At 38.6% G+C, this 20697-nt stretch overlaps 2 protein-coding genes and 1 long non-coding RNA gene across 17 annotated transcripts in view; 1 reads left to right on the top strand and 2 right to left on the bottom strand.

The window, feature by feature from the left end:
• LARP1B (La ribonucleoprotein 1B) overlaps nt 1–5033 on the bottom strand; it is a 71800-nt gene extending 66767 nt beyond the window's left edge. For 6 of the 10 annotated variants that reach the window (XR_004954842.1, XR_004954843.1, XM_036233478.1 and 3 more), the window contains exon 1: nt 4207–4961. Coding sequence is in view for 4 of the 10 variants with exons in the window: in XM_036233478.1 (XP_036089371.1) it covers nt 4207–4711 (505 nt within the window). In the remaining 6 variants the exon portion in view is untranslated. The other 4 variants (XM_016148091.2, XM_036233480.1, XM_016148090.2 and 1 more) reach the window with 4 other exon arrangements.
• Nucleotides 5034–5365: 332 nt separating this feature from the next.
• On the top strand, nt 5366–14235 carry LOC118612413. Its single transcript, XR_004954841.1, has 2 exons — nt 5366–5615; nt 6718–14235. It is a non-coding gene; the product is annotated as an uncharacterized LOC118612413 (long non-coding RNA).
• A 19-nt stretch (nt 14236–14254) lies between these two features.
• ABHD18 (abhydrolase domain containing 18) overlaps nt 14255–20697 on the bottom strand; it is a 35251-nt gene continuing 28808 nt past the window's right edge. For all 6 annotated transcript variants that reach the window (XM_016148104.2, XM_016148103.2, XM_016148105.2 and 3 more), the window contains 3 exons: nt 18804–19182; nt 18224–18386; nt 14255–15488 (listed from right to left, as the gene is read on the bottom strand). In XM_016148104.2, the coding sequence (XP_016003590.2) occupies nt 15437–15488; nt 18224–18386; nt 18804–19182 (594 nt within the window). In that variant the 3' untranslated portion in view covers nt 14255–15436. The remainder of the gene's footprint in view (nt 15489–18223; nt 18387–18803; nt 19183–20697) is intronic.

The raw sequence follows: 20697 nt of genomic DNA, 5'->3' as shown, positions 1-20697 counted from the left end.
AACGGTGCAAACGCATTTGTCTAATTCTAAATTCAACATGAGGAAGTCCTTTGCACTGCTCACCTAGACCACCTTATCAACTCAGGTTTTTTTTTTTTTTTTTCAGTTAAAAATAAGCTTAAGGGGGATAAAAAAGAAACCTGAGTAAATGTTGGCCAGTCTATAAAGAAAGGAACATTTCCCTCATGCTGCTGGCAAGAGTGTGAAGTAATACAATCTTTCAAGGATAACCTATCATTTAAAATGTATGTACTTTTTAATAAAGTAATTTAATTTCTGGGAAATTATCTGGGAATCAACACAAGGTACAAAGATATCTGCATGAGATGTTCACTACAGGTTTTCTGATAACTGTATTTAAATTACTTCCACATTCATTGATAAGGAAAAATTATATTACAGTACATCTACAAAATAATGTAAAACTTTTAGAAGACAAACCTGTATGTACTGACATGAAAAAAGTCCACCAGGTTTTAAACACAATTTTATGCACGCATATAAAACAAGACAAGTAAAACGGGCCTGAAAATTCTTTTCGTTTTTCCATGATTTGACTAAAATGGAGGAAACTGTCCTGCATGTCACTAGAGAAACCTAAGACTGAAAAAGCAAGCCAAATTATAAAATTAAATTTAAAATTTTAATTATATATATCTTTTCAGATGAAATCTGAGAAAAAAATTTAAGCTACTAGTGGCTCCAAGTATATATAAACATACACGAGCAAGTGTTTGATCCTCACATCTCCTTTTTTCAAACATCACTGGTGAGACATTACACCAGTACAATTTTTTTGAATCATATTTCATCATCTTTAAAATATTATTAATTAACCCTAAGAATCTATAAGGGAACACTTCTAAATAGAAAAGGAAACAACTCATTTTAAGAACTTGAATAATGAAAACAAAAACTGCAACATAAGGAAAATTTTACCTACTTCAATTTTCATGACTATAACAATCTAACAAGTACTCCGCAACCTAACAATTTCACTTATCATCTATCCTAAAAAGCCAGACATACAAGAGGCATGCATGAAAATACTAGAAATGACCAAGATGCTGATCAACAGATAAAAACCTAAATCAGTTATATTTATGGACCACTTCTGAGCAATTTTTAAGACCGGTTTAGATTAAAAAGAACCAATCGCGCCACAAGAAAAATAAAAGTATGTATGTATGTGCAAAGATGTTAACTAGACTCATTGTGGTGATCATTTTGCAAATATATACAAATATTGAATCATTATGTTGTACATCTAAAATCAATGTTCAACGTTAATTATACTTCAATAAAAAATGATTTTTAAAAACTTGACAATGTTAATGGGAAAAAAAGGATCAACCAACACTGAAAAATGGTATGTTCTAAACACATATGAAACACTATATTTGAAAATAATAACGTAGATCTAAAAGGATATTCAGTAAACTGGTAACATGATTATCAACTTTTGAAGGGGACATCGAAAGTTGTCTTTAACAAGGAAAATGTATGTATCATCTATATAACTTAAAATATTACTAGGGTAATAACAGCTGGGGAGCAGGCAATGGGAGAAAGAGGGTCAACAGGGTCAGAGAGACTAAGAATGAAAAGGTTAGAAACATCAAAGTTTTCATATACTATGTTTTTGTGAATAAAATCCCGACCCTCCTTGGCTTCTGAGATTAGATGAGATCAGGCACACTCAGGGTGACATGGCCGCAGTAAATGCAACCCCTTTAAACAGGGTTAGGGCAGACTGAAGAACAATTCTGTCTGAACTAACTGAATTAAAGACTGCAGTGACACTATTGTAAGCCTCTTTGGTGGGCCAGCTATTGGTTGAAAAGGCTTTGGACTCATCTGAATTACCAAAAACAGCAATATACAAACCAGAACTATCCTAAAAGTGGAAGAAAGTGTCTCACAAGGTCTAAAGAATCAACAATGCATCACCTGCAGCTGCTAACAGAGAAAATTCATGATTACAAATCTTGAAACATTCCCCTACATTTCCTATAATGTTTCTATCTCTAGTAATAAACTTTGTGGCAAAATTCTGTGGAGTCTTTGTAACTCATTAAAAGAGTGACAGTAAATCTAGGTTTGGCCAGAACACACATGGTTTAAATCTGTTATCCCAGCATAATTAATATCCTTTTTCCCCTCAAGAATTTGCTAATCTGTAGGATAAATTATACAGGCCTCCTACTAATAGATCATTGTACTAATTTAACACTCCCTAGTTTTCACCTACTCTGGACCCTGGAAGACCTATGCTCCTGTTTCATTTTTCTTGAAGTTGCAAATTTGCTTAGGAAAATAGGAAGCCAAGACACCCAGTTATAGATGGCACTCTGGTATTAAGAAATGGAAGAGATAAAAACATTCCCTTCAGTCATTCAGAAGGCCAGAAATCTTGCCAAGAGTCAACTAGCTAGTAGTTATTAACAATGCCTGCCCTAGAAGCCAAAGTCTGTCAGAACAGTGCATTTCCACACCACAGCCTCTTATTTGTATCACCAAAGTTATTCAATTTCAAGTAGAGGTTGTATCAGATCAGCATAGAGTCAGTATTGGAGAGACTTCAAGTTACTATACAACTCCAAGTCTGAACAACAGTATTTCTGTGGGGGCAAAATGGATTCCAAGAGGAGAAAGAGTTGCCTACAGAGAGACCTATCAGCAAAACTGGAATTACCTTGAATCACACCATACAGCAAGCAGCAGTTTAATCTTAATCTCTAACAAAGATTAAGATCCCCAGTGATGGCACTTGCGGTTACCTTAAACTGTTATATATTTTTCACAAGGTCACTTCCAATTAAAAGGTTTTACTTTAATAGCTGAAAAACCTGTCAAGCTGATTTTACAATCAACTAAGAATGAGTTCAGGTTTCTTTGTAGTTCACTGAATATAATTTATAACTGTGTAAATTTAGAAATAAAGAGATGAGACAGCCATTAAGACTCACTAGGACCTCCTTTCTCTTCTGTAAATTTTATGGAGTTTCGCTTTAAGACTTTTGTTCACTTCAGTTAGTTAATAGCAGTAAACCAACAGATCTTTGCGGCGAAACAGAATGCTTTGCAATATTAAATTTAGAACAAAATTTCAAGATTTTTTTCCTGCAAGTGTCAAAATCCATTTAGAATAGATTTTGCACAGTAGAGTGAGAGAAGTGTTAATGATTTCTTTAGTTTTTGCACTAAAAAAGCTTCTCTCACTCTACTGGAATTCCTCTGAAGAAATGTTATTATATACCTGCAATAATATAATGCAGGTCTACAATAATCACTACATTTATACCACATCCTTTATCTCAACTGATCTTCACAACCCGTATACATGCTCAGGTTTTCCCTGCCTCGCTGTGAACTTTTAAGAAAAAGTCAAGAATTGCAAGTAAACAGCTGTAATTCCCATACTAAAAATGCAATTAATTTACAACTTAATTCTGAAAGCCAAACTAGGAGATGTTGCTTTTCGTCTTGGTTGTTTTTACTATTTCCACTTAAATGAAAAAAAAAAAAAAAAAAAAAAGCAGTTGTTACAACCAAAATAAAGCATCAAAGGCCACACGTTATTGGCCAGCATTCGAAAGCAGTGACATAATCTAATCTCTAAAGAAAGGAGGGCTAACTGAACGTGACAGGACGACTATTTATTTACCTACGGGGCAATCCGCTCTCACGTCAACCACCCTGCTTCAATTATTTTCCACCACAATCACAACGCAAACGCACTTTGGTATCAACTACAGCACACAGCCTCAGTTTCGATCTGCTTACCTCGTGGTTGGAAAACAACTGGAATTTTCAATTTATCAATGACTTCACAATTTAAAAAATAAAAATCACAACCGCGCTTCCGCGTACAAAGACGCCCCCTTTCGGGAAAGTGCACCAAAGCGGTGCCACGGGGTGCCCCGCGCCGGCGACCTCGAGTGAGGCTTTCCCAAGGCGCCGAACACGTGGGGGCCGAGCACGGCGGGGCGACGCCCGCGGGGCCACCGGCCGCTCTCTCCCACCGGTCAAGGAGACGCCGAGGTCCCACCTCTTCCTGCCGCGCCCGTCCCAGATGCCCATTTATGTCAGCGGGCAGAGTGAATGACACCTTGGAACAAAACACCTCCGCCTGACAGGGAACGAGGCCTGCCCCTCCCCCGCGCCCCCGCGCCGGGGGGTGCCCGGCACCCCGGGGCCACAGACCTGGTTCCGGCGGGGGCGGCGGCGGCCCCGCCCCGGCGGGGGACAGGTGCTGAAGAGGCTTTTTGGTCCAGGGGTTCTCCTTGGGAGGCGGCGGCGGCTGCGGCTTTTCGTCAGGGCCGGCCGCCGCCTCCTGCTCCGCGGCGTCCTCGGCCGGCGGGTCCCGCGGCGGCGGCGGCGGCGGCGGCGGTGGCGGCTCCCCGCCGACGGGGCCCCCCGGCCCGCGCGCCTTGTGCGCCAGGTGCAGAGCGAGCGGCCTCACGGGCACGGCCGCCTGGGGCACGCTGTGGCCCAGCACCGGCGCCGGCGACGGCTCCCCGCGCGCGCCCGCGCTGCTGGCGGCCGCGGCCCGGCCCTCCCTCGCCGCCGCCTTGCCCTCGCGCTCCGCCGGGGGCCGCGGCTCCGCCGGCCGGCTCGCCGCGGGCGACGCCGCCTCCTTGTCAGCAGCCGCGGCGGGCGGCTCCTCCCGAGAGTGAGCGGCGGGCGGCGGGGCGCGAGCCGACATCATCCCGTTGGCCCAGCCGCCCCAGCCGGGGGGCGCCCGGCCCCAGGGAGCCCGGCCGCCCGTCTCCCCGCCGGGGCACCGACGGGCTCCGGCCCGGGGCAGGGAGCCCGAGAGCCCGGCCGCCGTCGCCGCCACCGCCGCCCGCGTCGGCCGAGGCCGTGCAGCGCCCGGCGTGCCGGCCCAGCCCGCGTCGGACGGAGCGCTAACCGCCCGCCAGCGCAGCGCGCCTCGGCCGCAGCCGCGAGCCGCGAGCCCTCACCTGGCGCGGGCCGCGCGGGAGCAGCAGCGCGCCGGCCGGAGGCCCCTCGGCGGAGTCGCGGGGCGCGCGCCCGTGCGGCCGGTAACGCTCGCGGGGCGTGCAGGGGGCGGCGCGCGGGGCCGGCCGCGCGGGGCGGGGCCTGCGCGAGCAGCGTGACGTGGCCGCTCACCGGCGCCTGTGCCCCCGGCCGCCGCCCGCGGGCCCGGGAGCGGCCCGGCCGGAGGCCCCGCCCCGCCTCAGCGCCCGGCGCTCGGGGAGGCGGGCCGCCGGGGCGGGTCCCCGCGCGCGGCCGCCGCCGCCCGGGCTCCGGGCGCAGGGGCGGGGCGCGCACCGCGCGTCTGTGACTCGCGGCGGAGTCGCGCGGCGCCCCGACGCCGGCGCGCGGGGGGCGGGGCGGGCGGCGCACGTGGCGCCCCGGCTGTCTGTCGCTCGGCCGCGGGCGCTGCGGCGGCGCTGGCCTGAGGTGAGGTGGAGTTACCCGGGGAAGCCCACCTCGGGCGGCTCTCGGATGGGCCCCCGGTGCGTGACAGGGCCGCCTGACCCCGTGCACGGTCGGCTCGTCCGGCGAAACGCTTACTGCCTGGCGCTCCGGTGCACCGCGCGCACCGGTGATCGTGAGCCACGTCCAAAATGAAAAAGGTGTACTCTGTGAGTAACGGTTTATGAAACCCTCGCCAGGTAGTTAAGTGCGCTTCCTTGACCTTATTCTCACCCACGACCTGAAACATTTTTAAAGTGTTCTTTAGTAAAACAAAAAGTTAGTTTCCCCAGCTTACAAAAAATTACCTGTTCCTTTAATTTGTAGAGAACACTTGTTTACAGATTAACCATGTTCCAATTTTTTTTTTTCATGGAATGATAAAAAGGTACAAGTATATTTCGATTTTTAAAATCAGATAAGAACTTTCTTCTTGGCACTCAAATTCACCAACTGATGATATTGGTTCCATGTGCCTGTATTTATGAGTTAATAACATTATAATCCAGTGCAAGGTTGTCGAAAATGGATTTGGCTTTAGAGCTGTCATACAAGGCAATTTGTACAGGACTTCTTCCCCATGCATTTCACTTCAATTAAACTCGAGATAAATATTTTCTTATTTACTCAAAAGTTGTACTAGGCCCACATTACTTAATTTCATAAGGTTTGAAAGTCTTCATACATTACAACAGCTATAAACCATAGCTGTTGTAATGTTTTCCAGTTTACCTGGCCCTATGCAACCTAAACCCATTTTCAGATAAGTAGGCATTGCCCTTCCAACTGTCATCCCAGAGAGGCGCCATCCTTGCTAGCTCTTTTATTGGTGAAGCTTTGTGTTTTTAACTGCTGACTATTATTTTTCCTGTTGTAGCCAGCCTTTGGACTCCTGCCAGGTAATGCCTGACACTCTTTTACAAAAGCCTATCAACAAATTCACACTTGATGTGACTCAGCGGACACATTCTATTTTAACAGCTATTTAAACATACCCTGCTTATCGATGGGGATGTGCTCTGAGAAATGTGTCATTAGATAATTTCTTTGTTGTGCAGACACCACAGAATTATATTCTTGGTGTATGGTATAGCCTACTACATACTGAGAATATATAGTACAGCCTGTTAATTCTAGTCTAGGCTAGAAGACTCTATAGCAGGAGTCCCCAACACCTCCCCACAGCCGTGGACTGGTACCTATCTGTGGGTTAGGAACCACAGCAGGAGGTGAGCAGCAATCCAATGATAGAAGCTTCATCTGTATTTGCAGTGGCTCCCCAGCACCAGCATCATCGCCTCAGCTCTGCCTCCGATCATCAGGCATTAGATTCTCGTAGAAGCCCCGGAACCTGGTGCCAAAAAGGTTGAGGACCACTGCTCTACCTCATGTTATTGTACAAAACAAAGAAGACTAAATCAATCACAAGAGAAAATGATGCAGTCAAGGAAGGAGGTAAACGTAAGAGGTATGAGACTCCTGCAGGAGTAACAGGGCATACTGTTTTACAGGAAACTTTATAAGTAAAAAGTACACTCTAAAATGATAAAAAGTATAGTGAATTCATAAATGAGTAACATATCAAGTATTATTTATAAATGAGCAACATTATCAAGTAACATCAAGTATTATGCATAATTGTATGTGCTTTACTTTTATAGGACTGGCAGCACAGTATGTGTACAGCAGCATCACAAACACGTGAGGAATGTGGCTATGACGTCACTGGGTGATAGGGATTTTCCAGTTCCATTATAACCTTATGGGGTCACCTTCTTACACGTGGTCAGCCATTGACAGAAACGTTGTCATACAGTGCATGACTACATGTAGATTAAAGACTAATTCAGTTGAGAAAAAGGTTATGTGGAATAGTTCTCCAAAGTTAGATTTATGTGGGTTACCTAACCATGGTTGGTGCTAAAAAACAAAATTCAGCCAAGTAAATTTGAAGATCTGATTGGCTTTGTTGAGCAATTTGTGAAATCTGGCAGCATCCCATCTAGCTACTGAAAGGGTGCTCTGAATGTTGTACAAAATGAAAGGTTTTTATTGGAAGAAGGTTAGGGCAAGGAAGCTATTAACAGAAGAAATGGGCTGGGACATGATTTTGGGAGAAAGGTTTTTATCATGCAGATTGCCTCTTCCCTCAATGGAGATTACCTCATTGTTTTGATCAGAAAATTCCGTCTGGTGGATTAAGATTAGGTTTCTGGGAGAGTTTGAAATTGCAGTTAGATCAGATTTTAAATCTACGTTTGGTATCACAAATTTTAGTGATACCATTTGGGCCTCTGTTTTTCTTTAATAGTGGTTTCGTTTGCCACTTTTTTTATTAAGGTAAAAAATCATAAAGATGCCTTATTGAAGAAACACAGGAAGACTTCCTTGGAAATGGATTGTGCTTGCAGAGAGAGAAGAACCGGAGGATAAATGTGTACTCAAAAGGTCTCTAAAGAATTCAACAGTAGGTGTTTGGGATCTCCACTGTAGTGCAGTGTCTAATGTCAGTATGGAGTTTGCTATTTGTTGTTTGTCTTTTAAACACATATTAATAACTTTTGCTTCCCTATAACTCTTCACCTGTCTTCTATATGCCCCTTCATATGTGCTTTCCACCCTTTTCTTGCCCTTGTGCCAGGGAAGGCTGATCTGTCCAATTGTACCAATGGACTCCTTGCCTTCCTTTGTATCTCCATGAGTTCAGGCAGTGGAAAGGATCTGCAGGCAATTGGAATCCAGAAGGCCGTCATAGCCCTTATTCTTCACAAGCTGATATCCACCCCTGGGTTATTGCCCTTAGGTAGGGTCCCCATTTGATTCAAAACACTGCCATCAAGGCATTGGGGAAAGCCAGTTAACAGTAGGAATGTGAGAGAGCTATATTCTTTAACCAGGTTTTCTAGTCTTTTACCAGTTGTTAAGAAAGAGAAACATCAGGCCCATGATAGTGTCACTTGCCCCCAACAACAAACCAAGACTTAATTGCAGTTTCATCCCCTCCCAGGAACATGACCTTAGGCCAGTCAGTCTGGTTTACCTACACTAATGAGGTGATCGGCCGTCTAAAGTCCCCTGCTACTCTTACTCCCCAAAGAAAGGTGACCCTGCCCGAAAGTCTTCTTTTGCTAATAACTTTCTTGTCCTGCCTAGTTTCTACCTACAAAAAGCTTTCATTTTGTATGCGTCCTTAGAGCACTTTTCACTGGATGGGATACTGCCCAATTCATGAATCCTTCATTTAGGGCAATTAGATCTTAAAATTTACTTGGTTGAATTTTCTGTAGCAGATTTGATGGCAAGGAAGGTGAGATTTGAAGTGAAATTCTGACAGCATTTGAGGACAATGAGAAAGAAACAGGCATGATGACTAAGAACTTTTTTGAGTGCTCTGTCTTTCTTGCTGTTTCTAAGGGCCATTGGTGTCTGACCTTTGCTCTCTTCATGGAGCTCCTGATCTAATTGGCTTTCCAGTCCAGGGATTAGCAGGTCAGCTTGAGCTGGCAGCTGGGTTTCATCCAAATACCAGTCCCTAGCCTTTGGTTCAGTCTAATTCCCCTGGTGTTTGGAATCCCTTTCCCAAGTTCTAGTCTGCAGTCCTTATTTACCGGGATTTGCTGCTTTAATCTTTCCCCCAGTTCCACCCTGCAATCCCTATTTACTGGAGTCTGCTGGTTTAGTCCACTCTGGGAACTGCTGGTAGTATGCACATCCTTTTATGTCAGTCCATAGTAACGTTTCTTGGGTTACTGCTGGTGTATTAATGTTAATGTTTGTCTTGTTTTGTGTAGATGAAGGCTAGTACATTTCTGAGAATTGGTGGTGGTTACCAGCTGGAGTTGGACTGTGTCCAACTTGAAACCCGCATTGGGTTCAGGATCTAGCTGGGTCCAGTGGGAGGCCTCAGGTGAACAAAATTTTCTTTTAAATAAAGACTAGTGGCTAATGGAAATCTTGAAAGTAGGAAAAGCTCAAATATTGGTGGGCACAAGTCAAGCATTCAAAGGTGATTAGAGCAGTCACTACCTCAAGAAGACTCCTATGATAGCCCCTTAGGTGTTAGTTTAGCTCTGGGAAACCCAAAGACCTAGCTAAAGAAATAGAATCCTTTATATTTAAAGAGTCGAACATAGCACCTTCCAGCATCCCTGCTTGTTTTATGTCTAAGAACTACTGTATCATCCTGGAAGCTTCGTGTATCTAGAAAGATAGCAACATTTCCCTAAAAACCTAGAATTGCAATAGTCATGATGGGAATATTCTAATTAAATAAAATATTGCTCATTTAAGAAGTGCACTTGAGAGCAAGGAATGCCTACTCTAATTGGCATGCAGAAGTCTTCAAGATTCCCACATAGCTTTATGAAAAGACCAGTTACCAAAGGCTAATAAAAAATTAAAGAGGTATCTAAAAGATGGTAGGATAAATGTGTCTCCTACTGCTCTCCCATCTTTTTTCACTTGAATACTCACATTATACTGTTTCGTCTGAACTCCCTTTTCACTCTGAAGACAGTTACCTTTTAAAATAAAACTACCCAGGATGCAGGCAAATCTCAGGTTTAGTTCAGTGAGATTACCAAATATGCTGAAAACCTAACTGACCTCTGGCTTAAACAGGTAAATATAACCAATACTTCTGAATGAATCCATTAACAGTGCCACCTTGGTAGAAGTGGTCTGTGCCCCAACAGGATTTATCTTTTTGTCTGTCGTGATTATTATTCTGCTTGAGCCTATGACTACCTAGATGGTTGGCACATAACTGGGAGATGCTTCTTCTTAGGTTTTCGAAGTGAACCCCTAACTTTTCACAAAGGTCACCATTGGTCAACTTCTGGATTTACATCCTTGAATTAGAAGAGATCTACCAGGAGACATTCATGATTTAGAATTTGCTTTCTTTGGCAAGTTCCTACTTCCCTGGTTAGGAATAAAATGCAAATGAGTCTATCTATGATCAGGAGCCTCTCCTTTAACTTTTGAAGATATTGATCCTTAGATTCTCTGGCCAAAGTTGTTCCTGATAATAGGATAGATAGCCCTTGATTATCTTTTAGCTGAGCAAGGGTGTCTGATCCACAGTACTTGGGTTAACTTTTCTGGAGAAGTTGAAACTCAATTACATGATTACTGAACAAGCCATTTGGTTTAAGAAAGAAGGTGACTCCTTCAGTGGGGTCTTCAACTTACTTGATTTTGATTGGTTAAGTCTTGGAGACTATGGCTCTGAAGTATATTCTAAAAATTTGAAATTATGCTTCTTATAGTTATAATAATCTCCCTGATGCATTGTAGCCTCTCAAAAGCTTTAAATGCATTGTTCACAGCTGCTGACCAACCGGCATATGATCTCCTTAAGACTGGAATGTCAAAATGGAACAAAGAGAATGACTAAAGACTGTGAACTTGAAGTCATGACCTGTTTTTTGTTTTTGTTTTCATTTTGTAATGGAAAACAAATCTAGAGCACAAGTACAGGGTTGGCTTTTCAAAGAAGGGGGCATGGTTCTCTAGGCCCTCAGAAGTTATGAAACACCTAATTATCCTAATGCAAACTTGATGATCACATTGTTCAAATGAGACTTTGAAAGATAAATCTCGTTTTTCCTGTTTAGAGTATGCTAATATATCCTCAGATGATTGAACCATCGACTCCTTCTCCCTCTCCCGCTCATGTCTCAGGAAAGTTAAGTCCTACAACAACATCAAGATCTTTGTTTTTTCTACCAGTGCAATTTAAGTTCAGGCTGGCGAAAACCCAATGTGCAAATAGTTGTACTTAATGCTGGAGAGATTTCAAAGAATGAATTAGATATAATCTGTTTCAAAGTCCTACAGTCCAAAGAGTAGATAAACTGAACCCAGAGATTTTTTTAACTTCCTATAAAGTAATGACTTTAAAAGAGACTGATTTTTCAACAAGATATACTGAACCATCATTACCTCCAAGTGGCAGAGCCTTGGGCTCTGTTTATCACAATAAAGATGAGATAAATGCTTGGATAAATACTAAATGCTTTCAATTATCTCTAACCTTCAATGCAGGGTCAGTGTTGATATGTTTTAATGGGTTACATCCACCTTCCCTTCAATAAATACAACTGAGTATTCAGTCTCAGATAAAGTGAGAGAAAAACACTTTCACAAAATTTTGCTTTTTTCACTTACCTGTATTATACAAGTAGGTTAAAAAAAACCACTGTGCTTGTTATGCAACATAGTTTCAAAACAAATCTAGTTTACTTTCCACCAGATTGCTGTTCCTAGGTAGGTAGTTCTCTTGTAGGTAGTTTTAATGGGCCGGTTTAACAGAAGTAGGAACTCTCTCAAATGTTTAACTATCTTGCCTAAGAACTTTCTGCCAATCATAGCTAGGATTGATACTCAAAATTCTCTGCCTTTCCTGCCACACTAGTCCCCCGCCCCCTTTTACATGTGGACAAAAGAAAAAGGGGTTCTATGGCAAGTAATCTCACAGGGTGATCTGATCATAAATTCCTAACTGGGCGGGTCAAGGTGGGTAGTCACGCCCAGGCCTATAACTTCAGCGAAAGGTTTTAAGGCAGCCCTGCCCATTGTTCTTGTGCATCTAGATTCACACACCTTTGGAATACCAGAATACCCCTCCTAGTGGGTATTAACCCTCAAGAGAGCACATAATCTTAACTATCCTGTAATCCAATTCCCACCTTGTTTTTTCCCACCTCCACGTAATTTTCCTTCTGTTCCCTCCTTAATTTCAAATACATAAAACAAGCTGCTAGACTTATTCTGGGAGCATTTGAGATCTTGCTCCTCAGCATTTGTCATCATTTTGCCTCAAAAATAAACAAAAAATTCTGTACAGGTTTGGACATTTTTTATGTCGACAAATTAATTCATAAAGGTACTAACCCCTTCTATACCCTGTTTTTTGAAAACTGGAAGAGAAAAAGTAATGTTTTGAACTTGGTTTATTTTTAGAATTAACTATTACTATTATTCGTTAGTGTTAAGTTATTGATGCTGCCCATCTACTGGCCACACTTTGAGCAGCAAAATGCTAGGGCACAACTTGTTTCTTTGCGGAATTACCCCGGTGCCGTATATAGGAAAACTATGTAAATTTTCTTTTAATTAATACAGGCTGCTAAATCTGTACATTAGCTCTTTTGATCCTGAGGAAAATCATTTTCATTTTGTTGCCCAACATTTTCTAGTTAAAAGTTTTCAAAGTCCTTCACACAATCATCGGTCTCTTAAGATTCTGCCTGTATGAATATTACTAGAATTAGGTTATTCCATTCTTGTAAAATGGCCAAAATTTGTGTTTCCCTTTGTCTTATGTGCCATGTTTCCTTTTATATCCAAACCTAGTTTCTATAGAAGCCTTTGCTGAGGACTCCCATTCCCAGTCCAACTGCATCCTATAGTTAAGTTCCTATTTCTAGATTTTGTTTGCAGTATATTTATTAGTATAAATGTAATCATATCCAGTAGTGAGTTATACAGCAGTCAGAAAACAATTGTCTGTCAAAATGCTGGTTTCCAGGGGATCACATATATTCGGGGGGAAATTTTTGGCTCTCATATATAATGAATACTCATCTGCTAGACCCTCCCTAGTTTATTTCTGCCTTACCTTCTTTGGGTCATATATTAATATAACTAAGGAGGAACACATACTCAGTTCAAGTTTGGATACACTAATAAAATGTGACACATATTTTCTATATTTAGAATAATATCTCAAGCATTTTTTAAATAAGCTTTTATTGTGAAGTATAAAATTTGGAAATTTTTGAAATCTTAGTTACAACATAAACAATTCAATAGTCTTTACCAGAGAAAGCACCACATTAAAAAAATTACATTCATAACAAATGCTTATGCTAAAATTATTTAATAGTAATTACAACATTAGCAAACCATGAAATTCAGAAACATTTTTCTAACCACAAATCTAAGCTAGCAGTCTCAAACTCCAATGTCTTTGGGGCTAATTAAGAAACACAAAGTAGTGACATAGTCTAATATAGGATGGAGTCCAATGGATTGTGGTAAACTAGGAATGCATGCCAACCTAAGCATGTTTCAAATTTTGGAATGTTATGCATACAGGATAAAACTGTGGGCAAGGCTGGCCTGTATCAGCTGCCACTTTACAACTCTGGCCTAAAAGAATTGTTGGCAGTTTACGTGTCTAATCCTCAAAATGGCAGACTGTATGTGCATGTATGTGTGTATGAAGTTTAAGTCACTATTCTAGGAGGAGTCGATAAAAACTTCAAGAAAAAGTATTTTGCACTGAATCAGTTAAAGTAGCAGCATGGATATATTCTTCACATATCTGGTTAAGAGATAAATATTTTAAAATACCTTTATTCACATTTTGAGGAGAATATTTTGTTATGTGTAAGAGTTAACTGAAAGGAAATTTCATTCGTTTATCAATAGAAAGTCACATGCCACAGTACATTATTTCTTAGAAATATTTATGTGAAAAATAAAAGTGGTTTAACTAAAGCCATTGTTCAGAAAACATTCAATCATATTACTTAACGATATACAAAAGAAAATACTTGTAATTCACTTGACAATAAATTTTACTTTATCTTTAAAGGGATAGAGTATATTATTGAAGAACTTTAGATTTTATACTTTTAGTTAAAAGTAAAGGTTCTAGGCAAACATGTAAAATTGCTATAGTTCAAATGGCTGTAACTGTGTTGGTTTGTTATGCCAAAGTAGCTTTACAGAATTTACAACTCCAAAAAAAGAAAACAAACAAAAAAAAAAAAAAAAGAATTTACAACTCCTCTATTAATAATTTTTAATAGTTTTATTAAGTGGTGGAGGCATTGGAGTGACAAATAAAATCACATTTAAAAATGCTACAAAGGCACATTATAATTTAAATATTCTACTAGACTAGGAATACATATTTAAAAATAATCTATAGACAACACAGATATCAAACAAAATTGAAAATATTTTTTCCAAGCCTTATTAACACAATACCTAAAAATAGTTTCTACTTTTAAGAATATTTTAGCTCTCAGCTTGAGTTTATCATAAAAAGAAAGCACCATATTTAGCTATGTGATCCTTCAATTTAAGAAAGTTCATAGTTTTATCTTTTCTGTAAAAGTTATTTGGGACAAATTGATTTCATTGCAGCCATTAATTTTTTAAATTAAAAAGTCAAAGCTGTTAAGTTCTTGGCCTAAAGTAAAGTTAGATGTTTAGCAAACCTGGAGTAGGTATATAAGAAAATGTTAAGACAATATCTGTCAATTAATACAACAGATATTTTCATTTTTCATGTAGGGGAAATATGTTTGGCATTTTTTTTCTAATCTGATATTTGGCAGTTTTTAAGTTTAGTCAAGTCTTATGCATCTTATCTGCATTCCCACATTAATTTTAATTATTAAAAACACTTAAATAAGAAACAATCAGGATATTTTAGAGTTCAAAGTTAATACCAGTTTTATACATCATAAGTATTTCTATAGCAGAAAATTAAAGGTGAAAATAAGATTATAAATTCACTGTGGATCCATAAAAGAGAGAAACATGTTTCTCAAAGCAAGTCAATAGTAGAAATATCACATAAGGGTATACAATACAGACAGTTATAGTACAAGCTGTTTGAGCATTTCCGTAAAAACCAATGCAGTTTCTATGAATAAATTTATTTTAAATTAATAAATTATTCATAATTAAAAATGTTAAGTTTTCATAAATAGTAATAGACTATATATTGCGTATGTGGGATTCCCACAAACAGTAACAAAACACTTCATCATCATCTCATCCAAATATTGGTTTAGTTATTCAAATGCATTTGAAGATTACATTTGACTTGTCTGTAATACTGAATTCCAGACTAAAATTGATAGCAATTAAATATATAGTGCTGTCTGCTTATTCTTCACATCATCAGAGGATGAAACTCCTTTCGTAAGAAGCGTGATGCCCACACTGCTTACATACAGTGATCCAGTTAGTTAGCATATTTATGGAGAAAGCGTTCAAATGCATCATAGATGGCCCGTCTACAATTAAAAATGAAAGAAAAACTAATAACTAGCAAAGGTGGCGGGGGTGGGGGGGCGAGGGCAGTGCTTTTACTACTATAGGTTATTTCCAGAATTACCTGTGGCTTTCAACTTGACCTCTTCAGATAGCTATGAAAGAGGCACTTACCTGAGGGTGTTTGTATCCATGTTACTTCACCACCACTGGAAAACCGCAAATGTATTTACAATTCAGAAGCACCATTTTTTCCTGTAAAGCACTTTTTGTGCCTTCAGATTTATATATGTTTACATATATGTGCAATACATAAAATAATAAAGGAACTGGTTTCTTTTTTGTGACTTCTTGAATATTAACTGGCTACATAACTTTTCAGAATGTATATTCAATCTATTTCAGATTATGGTATAGATGCTTTCTCTTTTTAAAACAAACATGTTCCTAGCAACTGAACTTAAAATCAAAAGCCTTAGTTTCTTACATTAACTTATTAGGTATTTTAATATTTTAATTGGAAAGGAATAGTCAAATTGATCTGGCCCAGGTCCATAACATACTATTTTTAAAGCTAGCTTTGGTTTTTTCATGTTGTGAAATTCTACATTTTCATTGGAGAATGTTCAGAAAATCCAAAAATGCAGAAAGGGGAAAAAGTCAGAACCCCACCACTCTAAGGTATCTACTTTAATGTTTTCATGTATTTCCTTCAGGCTTTTTTTTTTTTAATGCATATGTCTATATTTTTACCCAGTTAAATAACTATGATATCATATTCTATATCTTACACATTTGACTAAGTATTTCCCCACATCCTTAAAAAAGATTGAGATTATAAAAAGATACAGTCTTTAAAACTGGCAGCCTCTTAATAGATTATGATTTCCAGTATGTTGGGAAGACAGCTTTCCATCACACTTATATATGTTTGGCTCAAAAATGGACTCTTGTAAAATATAACAATTAGAAGGAAAAGAAATTAAAGATGGACATAGGCATATCGGTGTAAATACATTAAGAGGTTTTGTTTTAGGGCAAGTATGAGAGCAGTAGTTGACTGCAGGTGAGAGAGGGCCCTGAGATGTCTGTCTACTGGACAGGTTTTTCCTCTGCTTTAGTCCTGGATACTTGCTCTGCTAGAATAAATTTATTTGATCTCCTGATGCCTAAGCTTGCAATGTAGGCTTGTGTAAATGGTATGAGGGTGGTTAGGAAAGGTATAAATATACCTTTTAGATCATTTTAATAATCTCTATTCACTTACAGTAGCAATCAGTTCTAAATAACTTAAAAGAAAATATCAAAGCACACAAAAAAATAGCTTCTTTTACATCTAGTGAGTGAAAAAAAAATGAATTTTAAAAAATTCTATTCCAATATCATCTAAACTTTGTTCAAAGTTTTGAAGTGACTGGTGGGGAGTAGGAGTGGCCAAAGAACTTAGTAGTGACTCCACCTGAGAAAGCTATTTCATCTTTTTTGTCCGCTGTATTTATATAAAGGGGTGAATAACATATGAAGCAACTGCTCTAGTACCTGGCACACAGTAACAGCTAACATTTCTCTCTTTCTCAAATGAAGCCTTTAAATGAACACTTGTTAGTTTTTACAGTGGACTTTGATTATATCTATTCTTCCTAATACCTCCCAGCCACATTCCCATTTAGATACATAAAAGAGAAAAATAAATTCGATACTGATTTACTAAAGCAAGCATGTCGGTTGTCTGCATTCACAAATAGAACTTTAGACCTACTTGAGCAACCCTAGCAACCCTAAGTGCTCACAATTCTTGTTTGTTTTTTTGTTTTAGTATTGCTGTGCCAGAGGGTCACAATGAGTAGGTAGTCTGTTCACTCAGCAACTAACAGGGACTCAAATGCTGAATAAATAATTTTTAAAACATTGTATAATAAAAAGAAAGGTTTATTACATGCTTCAGGACATTACAGACTTAAAGAATTACTCTGGACATCTAAAAAGTGATATCTATAAGTTGAACTAAATAAGTAACAACAAAGAATTATTAAAAAGAATTAAAACATGGCAAACATAGCTATTCAGATGGAAGTTTTTGAAACACTTTATTATACACAGGGCACTGATCTAAGCACTTTATATTAACTAGTTTATTTAACCATTAATTATAATTATTATAGTCCAAGGACACCTTTTATGATCAAATTGAATAGAGGTAGAAATAATGCAGTATACCAAAAAACTAGTTATAGCATAAAGTTTTTATGAGTTATAAGGAATAGTGGAATCATAATAGGTTATTAACAACAGTAAAACCAATATTTCACTACTCACTTAGTCAGGTACTCACTTGCTACTGAAAAATACTGCTGGATTTTCCACAGATGCTCAGACCATTCTGAGAGAACATCAGAGTGGAGTGAAAAACTCAAGATGCATTAAGCAAGTTTTATAAACCTGGTATTCCTCCCTACTCCCTAAAATACCTGTCATACGCATGCGAAGAGGGGAAACCACACAATAAAGCCTGCCTATTATATGCTACTAGTTCTCTTAAAAAAAAAAAAAAAAAGAAAAGAAAAAAGAAAAAAAAAAAAGAAACATAAGAGGACAAGAAAGGAGAGAGTACCACAATGTGAGATTGAGGGAGGCAGGGAAGAAATAAGACTAAAATGTATGATGAAAATACCCAATCTTTTATGTTATTTGTTACACAAAAAAAAATCCAGTAACAAACAACAAATAAATAGACACCTATTTAGACGAATCATCTTACCTGAAGAGTCCTTGTTTAAAAAGATAAGCACTAATGTGACCCCCTTCTAGATACCGAATTTCACAGCCTGGCCAAATTTCTTGTAGACTTCGAACTCCTGTTCGTGGAATATAGGCATCTTCTTTGGCTTGAACCACTATGATGAGGCTTGGGTCAACTGGAACTAGGTAAAGGATTTTTTTAAAAAATGCAACATACATACTTTAAAAAATCTCTAAGGTTTTTCTAGAAGTACTATCAATTATATTAGAAATACAGTATATCGTACAACACAGTAAATGAAACATTTCTCAAACTAGAACTTTTGTTAAGATAAATACAACTATAATATCAATATTCATCTCTAATATAGTGAGATGAAAATTCTAAAGCAGCTGAAAATCCAGTGGTTTTAATGAACTAATAATATGGCCTTAGATTTTCAAGAATATATATTTAAATAATCAACTTATCTTGAAAAACACATTCTAGAGCTGATAAATATACTCCTGAAAATACAAAATTATAAAGTATCTTTAAAATTATTTCACAAATATTTACACATCAGCAGATATTCTCAATTTCATATAAAAATCCATACCTGAGAAATTTGCTACATGAGTACATTCATCCATGACTCCTTTCATAAATATTAAAGATTCTTTCTGAAGATTTTTTCTTCTTTGTTCTTTACTGAGTAGGTGGTATGCCTGAGGATTACAACTTGTATAACTACTGTTGTTGGTTGGAAGTGTTTGCTTGAAGCATTCCATCTTAGAGGTATCTTGTAACAAGAGTCTTTCTGATGTGGCACTGAAAGATGTTTTACTCGATTTATGGCACTCAGCAGGTTTTGGGGATACAACTTGGTCTGTCATATCTAAATTTAAAATTCTAGAAACCATACTAAGGTTAGTGAGCTTGTCTGCACTGCTAGGGAAGCATTTCACGAACTCCTGTCCCATTTTGAAAGAATCTGTCTGAATACAGGGAAGAAAAGAAAACATAATTTAATATAATATAGTATTTTATTTAATAACCTGTTAAAATAAGGAAATCGCAAATGCCCATCAATGAATAAAAGAGAAAAAAATGTGGTATATACACAATGGATTAAGTCTTAAAGGGGAAGGAAATTCTGACATGCTAAAACATAGATAAGTTTTGATGACAATTATGCTAAATGAATAAATGAGGCACAAAAGGACAAATATTATGATTCCACCTTTATGGGGAACCTAAGGTAGTCGAATTCATAGAGGCAGAAAGTTGAATAGTGGTTGTCAGGCGTGGGGCAGGGACAGGGAATAGTTAGGTTGTTTAATGGGGACAGATTTTGTTTAAAGAGATGAAAAATTCTGCACTTGGATGGTGATGATGGAGATGATGGCCGTATAACAATGTGAATGTACTTAATACCACTGAACTGTACACTTAAAATGGTTAAAATGTTACGTTTTATGTTGTGCATATTTTACCACAATTTAAAGAAAAAACTTGAAAAGATGTCAAAATTTAACTGAGAACTAAGATGAATGACATACTTTACTGCTAAATGTTTCCTACTGAACAATAAAGGGTATCATTTATTCTGTCTCATGTTTTTATTGCTAAAGTTTGGAAATCATGATCTACTAGAACTTCCAAAAATCTTAAGAGTATATCCTGTTATATTCTTTTTTAGGGATTTGGAGTGGCTGATGTATTAATGCCAGGATAAAATTATCAAGAATTAAAATTATCAAGGAAAATACATTGCCTTTTAAAATCTCAAAAGTATGTCCTCAGTTTAAGGACTTATAAAAACAATAGAATTTAAGTAAAACTAAACTGTGTCAAATGCTAAAAGCAAAGACAAAAGACAACAATGATAGCCTGGGAAAATATATTTGTAACCTATATGACAAAGAGCTAATTGATTTAACTTAAGAAACAAGTGAATAGCCCAAAATCATAACAGAAAAAAGGGGCAAAGGATATGCATATACCGTCAGAGAAAAAAAAATACAGATTGCTCTTAAATTTATAAACATGTTCAAATTCACTAAAAATTAAGTAAATTGAACAAAAACTACCAATTGTCATTATCAGGTTGAGAAAATTTGTAGGTTTGATAATACACTGGATTTGTGAACTTAGTGGGAAAAAGACACACATGTTCCTGCCATAAACTGGCGCAACTAGAACTAGACAAAATCTAACCACATTACAAATGCATATATATCCCCTTCAACTCAGCAACAACAAAATGTCTAGGAATTTGCAATTGTGAAATGATGTATGCATGAGTCACTCATTGTAGCATTGTTTTTTAATAGTGAAAGATGAGAAAAAACGTAAGATGCACATCAAGAGTACTGGTAAATAATTCATGGTGCATCCATCCCTATAACAGACTATATGTGACAGTAAAAAAAGAAAAGGAAATATCTGTGTAAAATTCATTAAAAAGGAAAGAGATAATACATATTTCAATTGGTTTGAAAATTTCTTCG

Source organism: Rousettus aegyptiacus, unplaced genomic scaffold (genome assembly GCF_014176215.1).
Source record: "Rousettus aegyptiacus isolate mRouAeg1 unplaced genomic scaffold, mRouAeg1.p scaffold_m13_p_16, whole genome shotgun sequence".
NCBI lineage: Eukaryota > Metazoa > Chordata > Mammalia > Chiroptera > Pteropodidae > Rousettus > Rousettus aegyptiacus.
The sequence above is the reverse complement of the archived record's forward strand: the minus strand, read 5'-3'. Positions and strand labels throughout refer to the sequence as shown.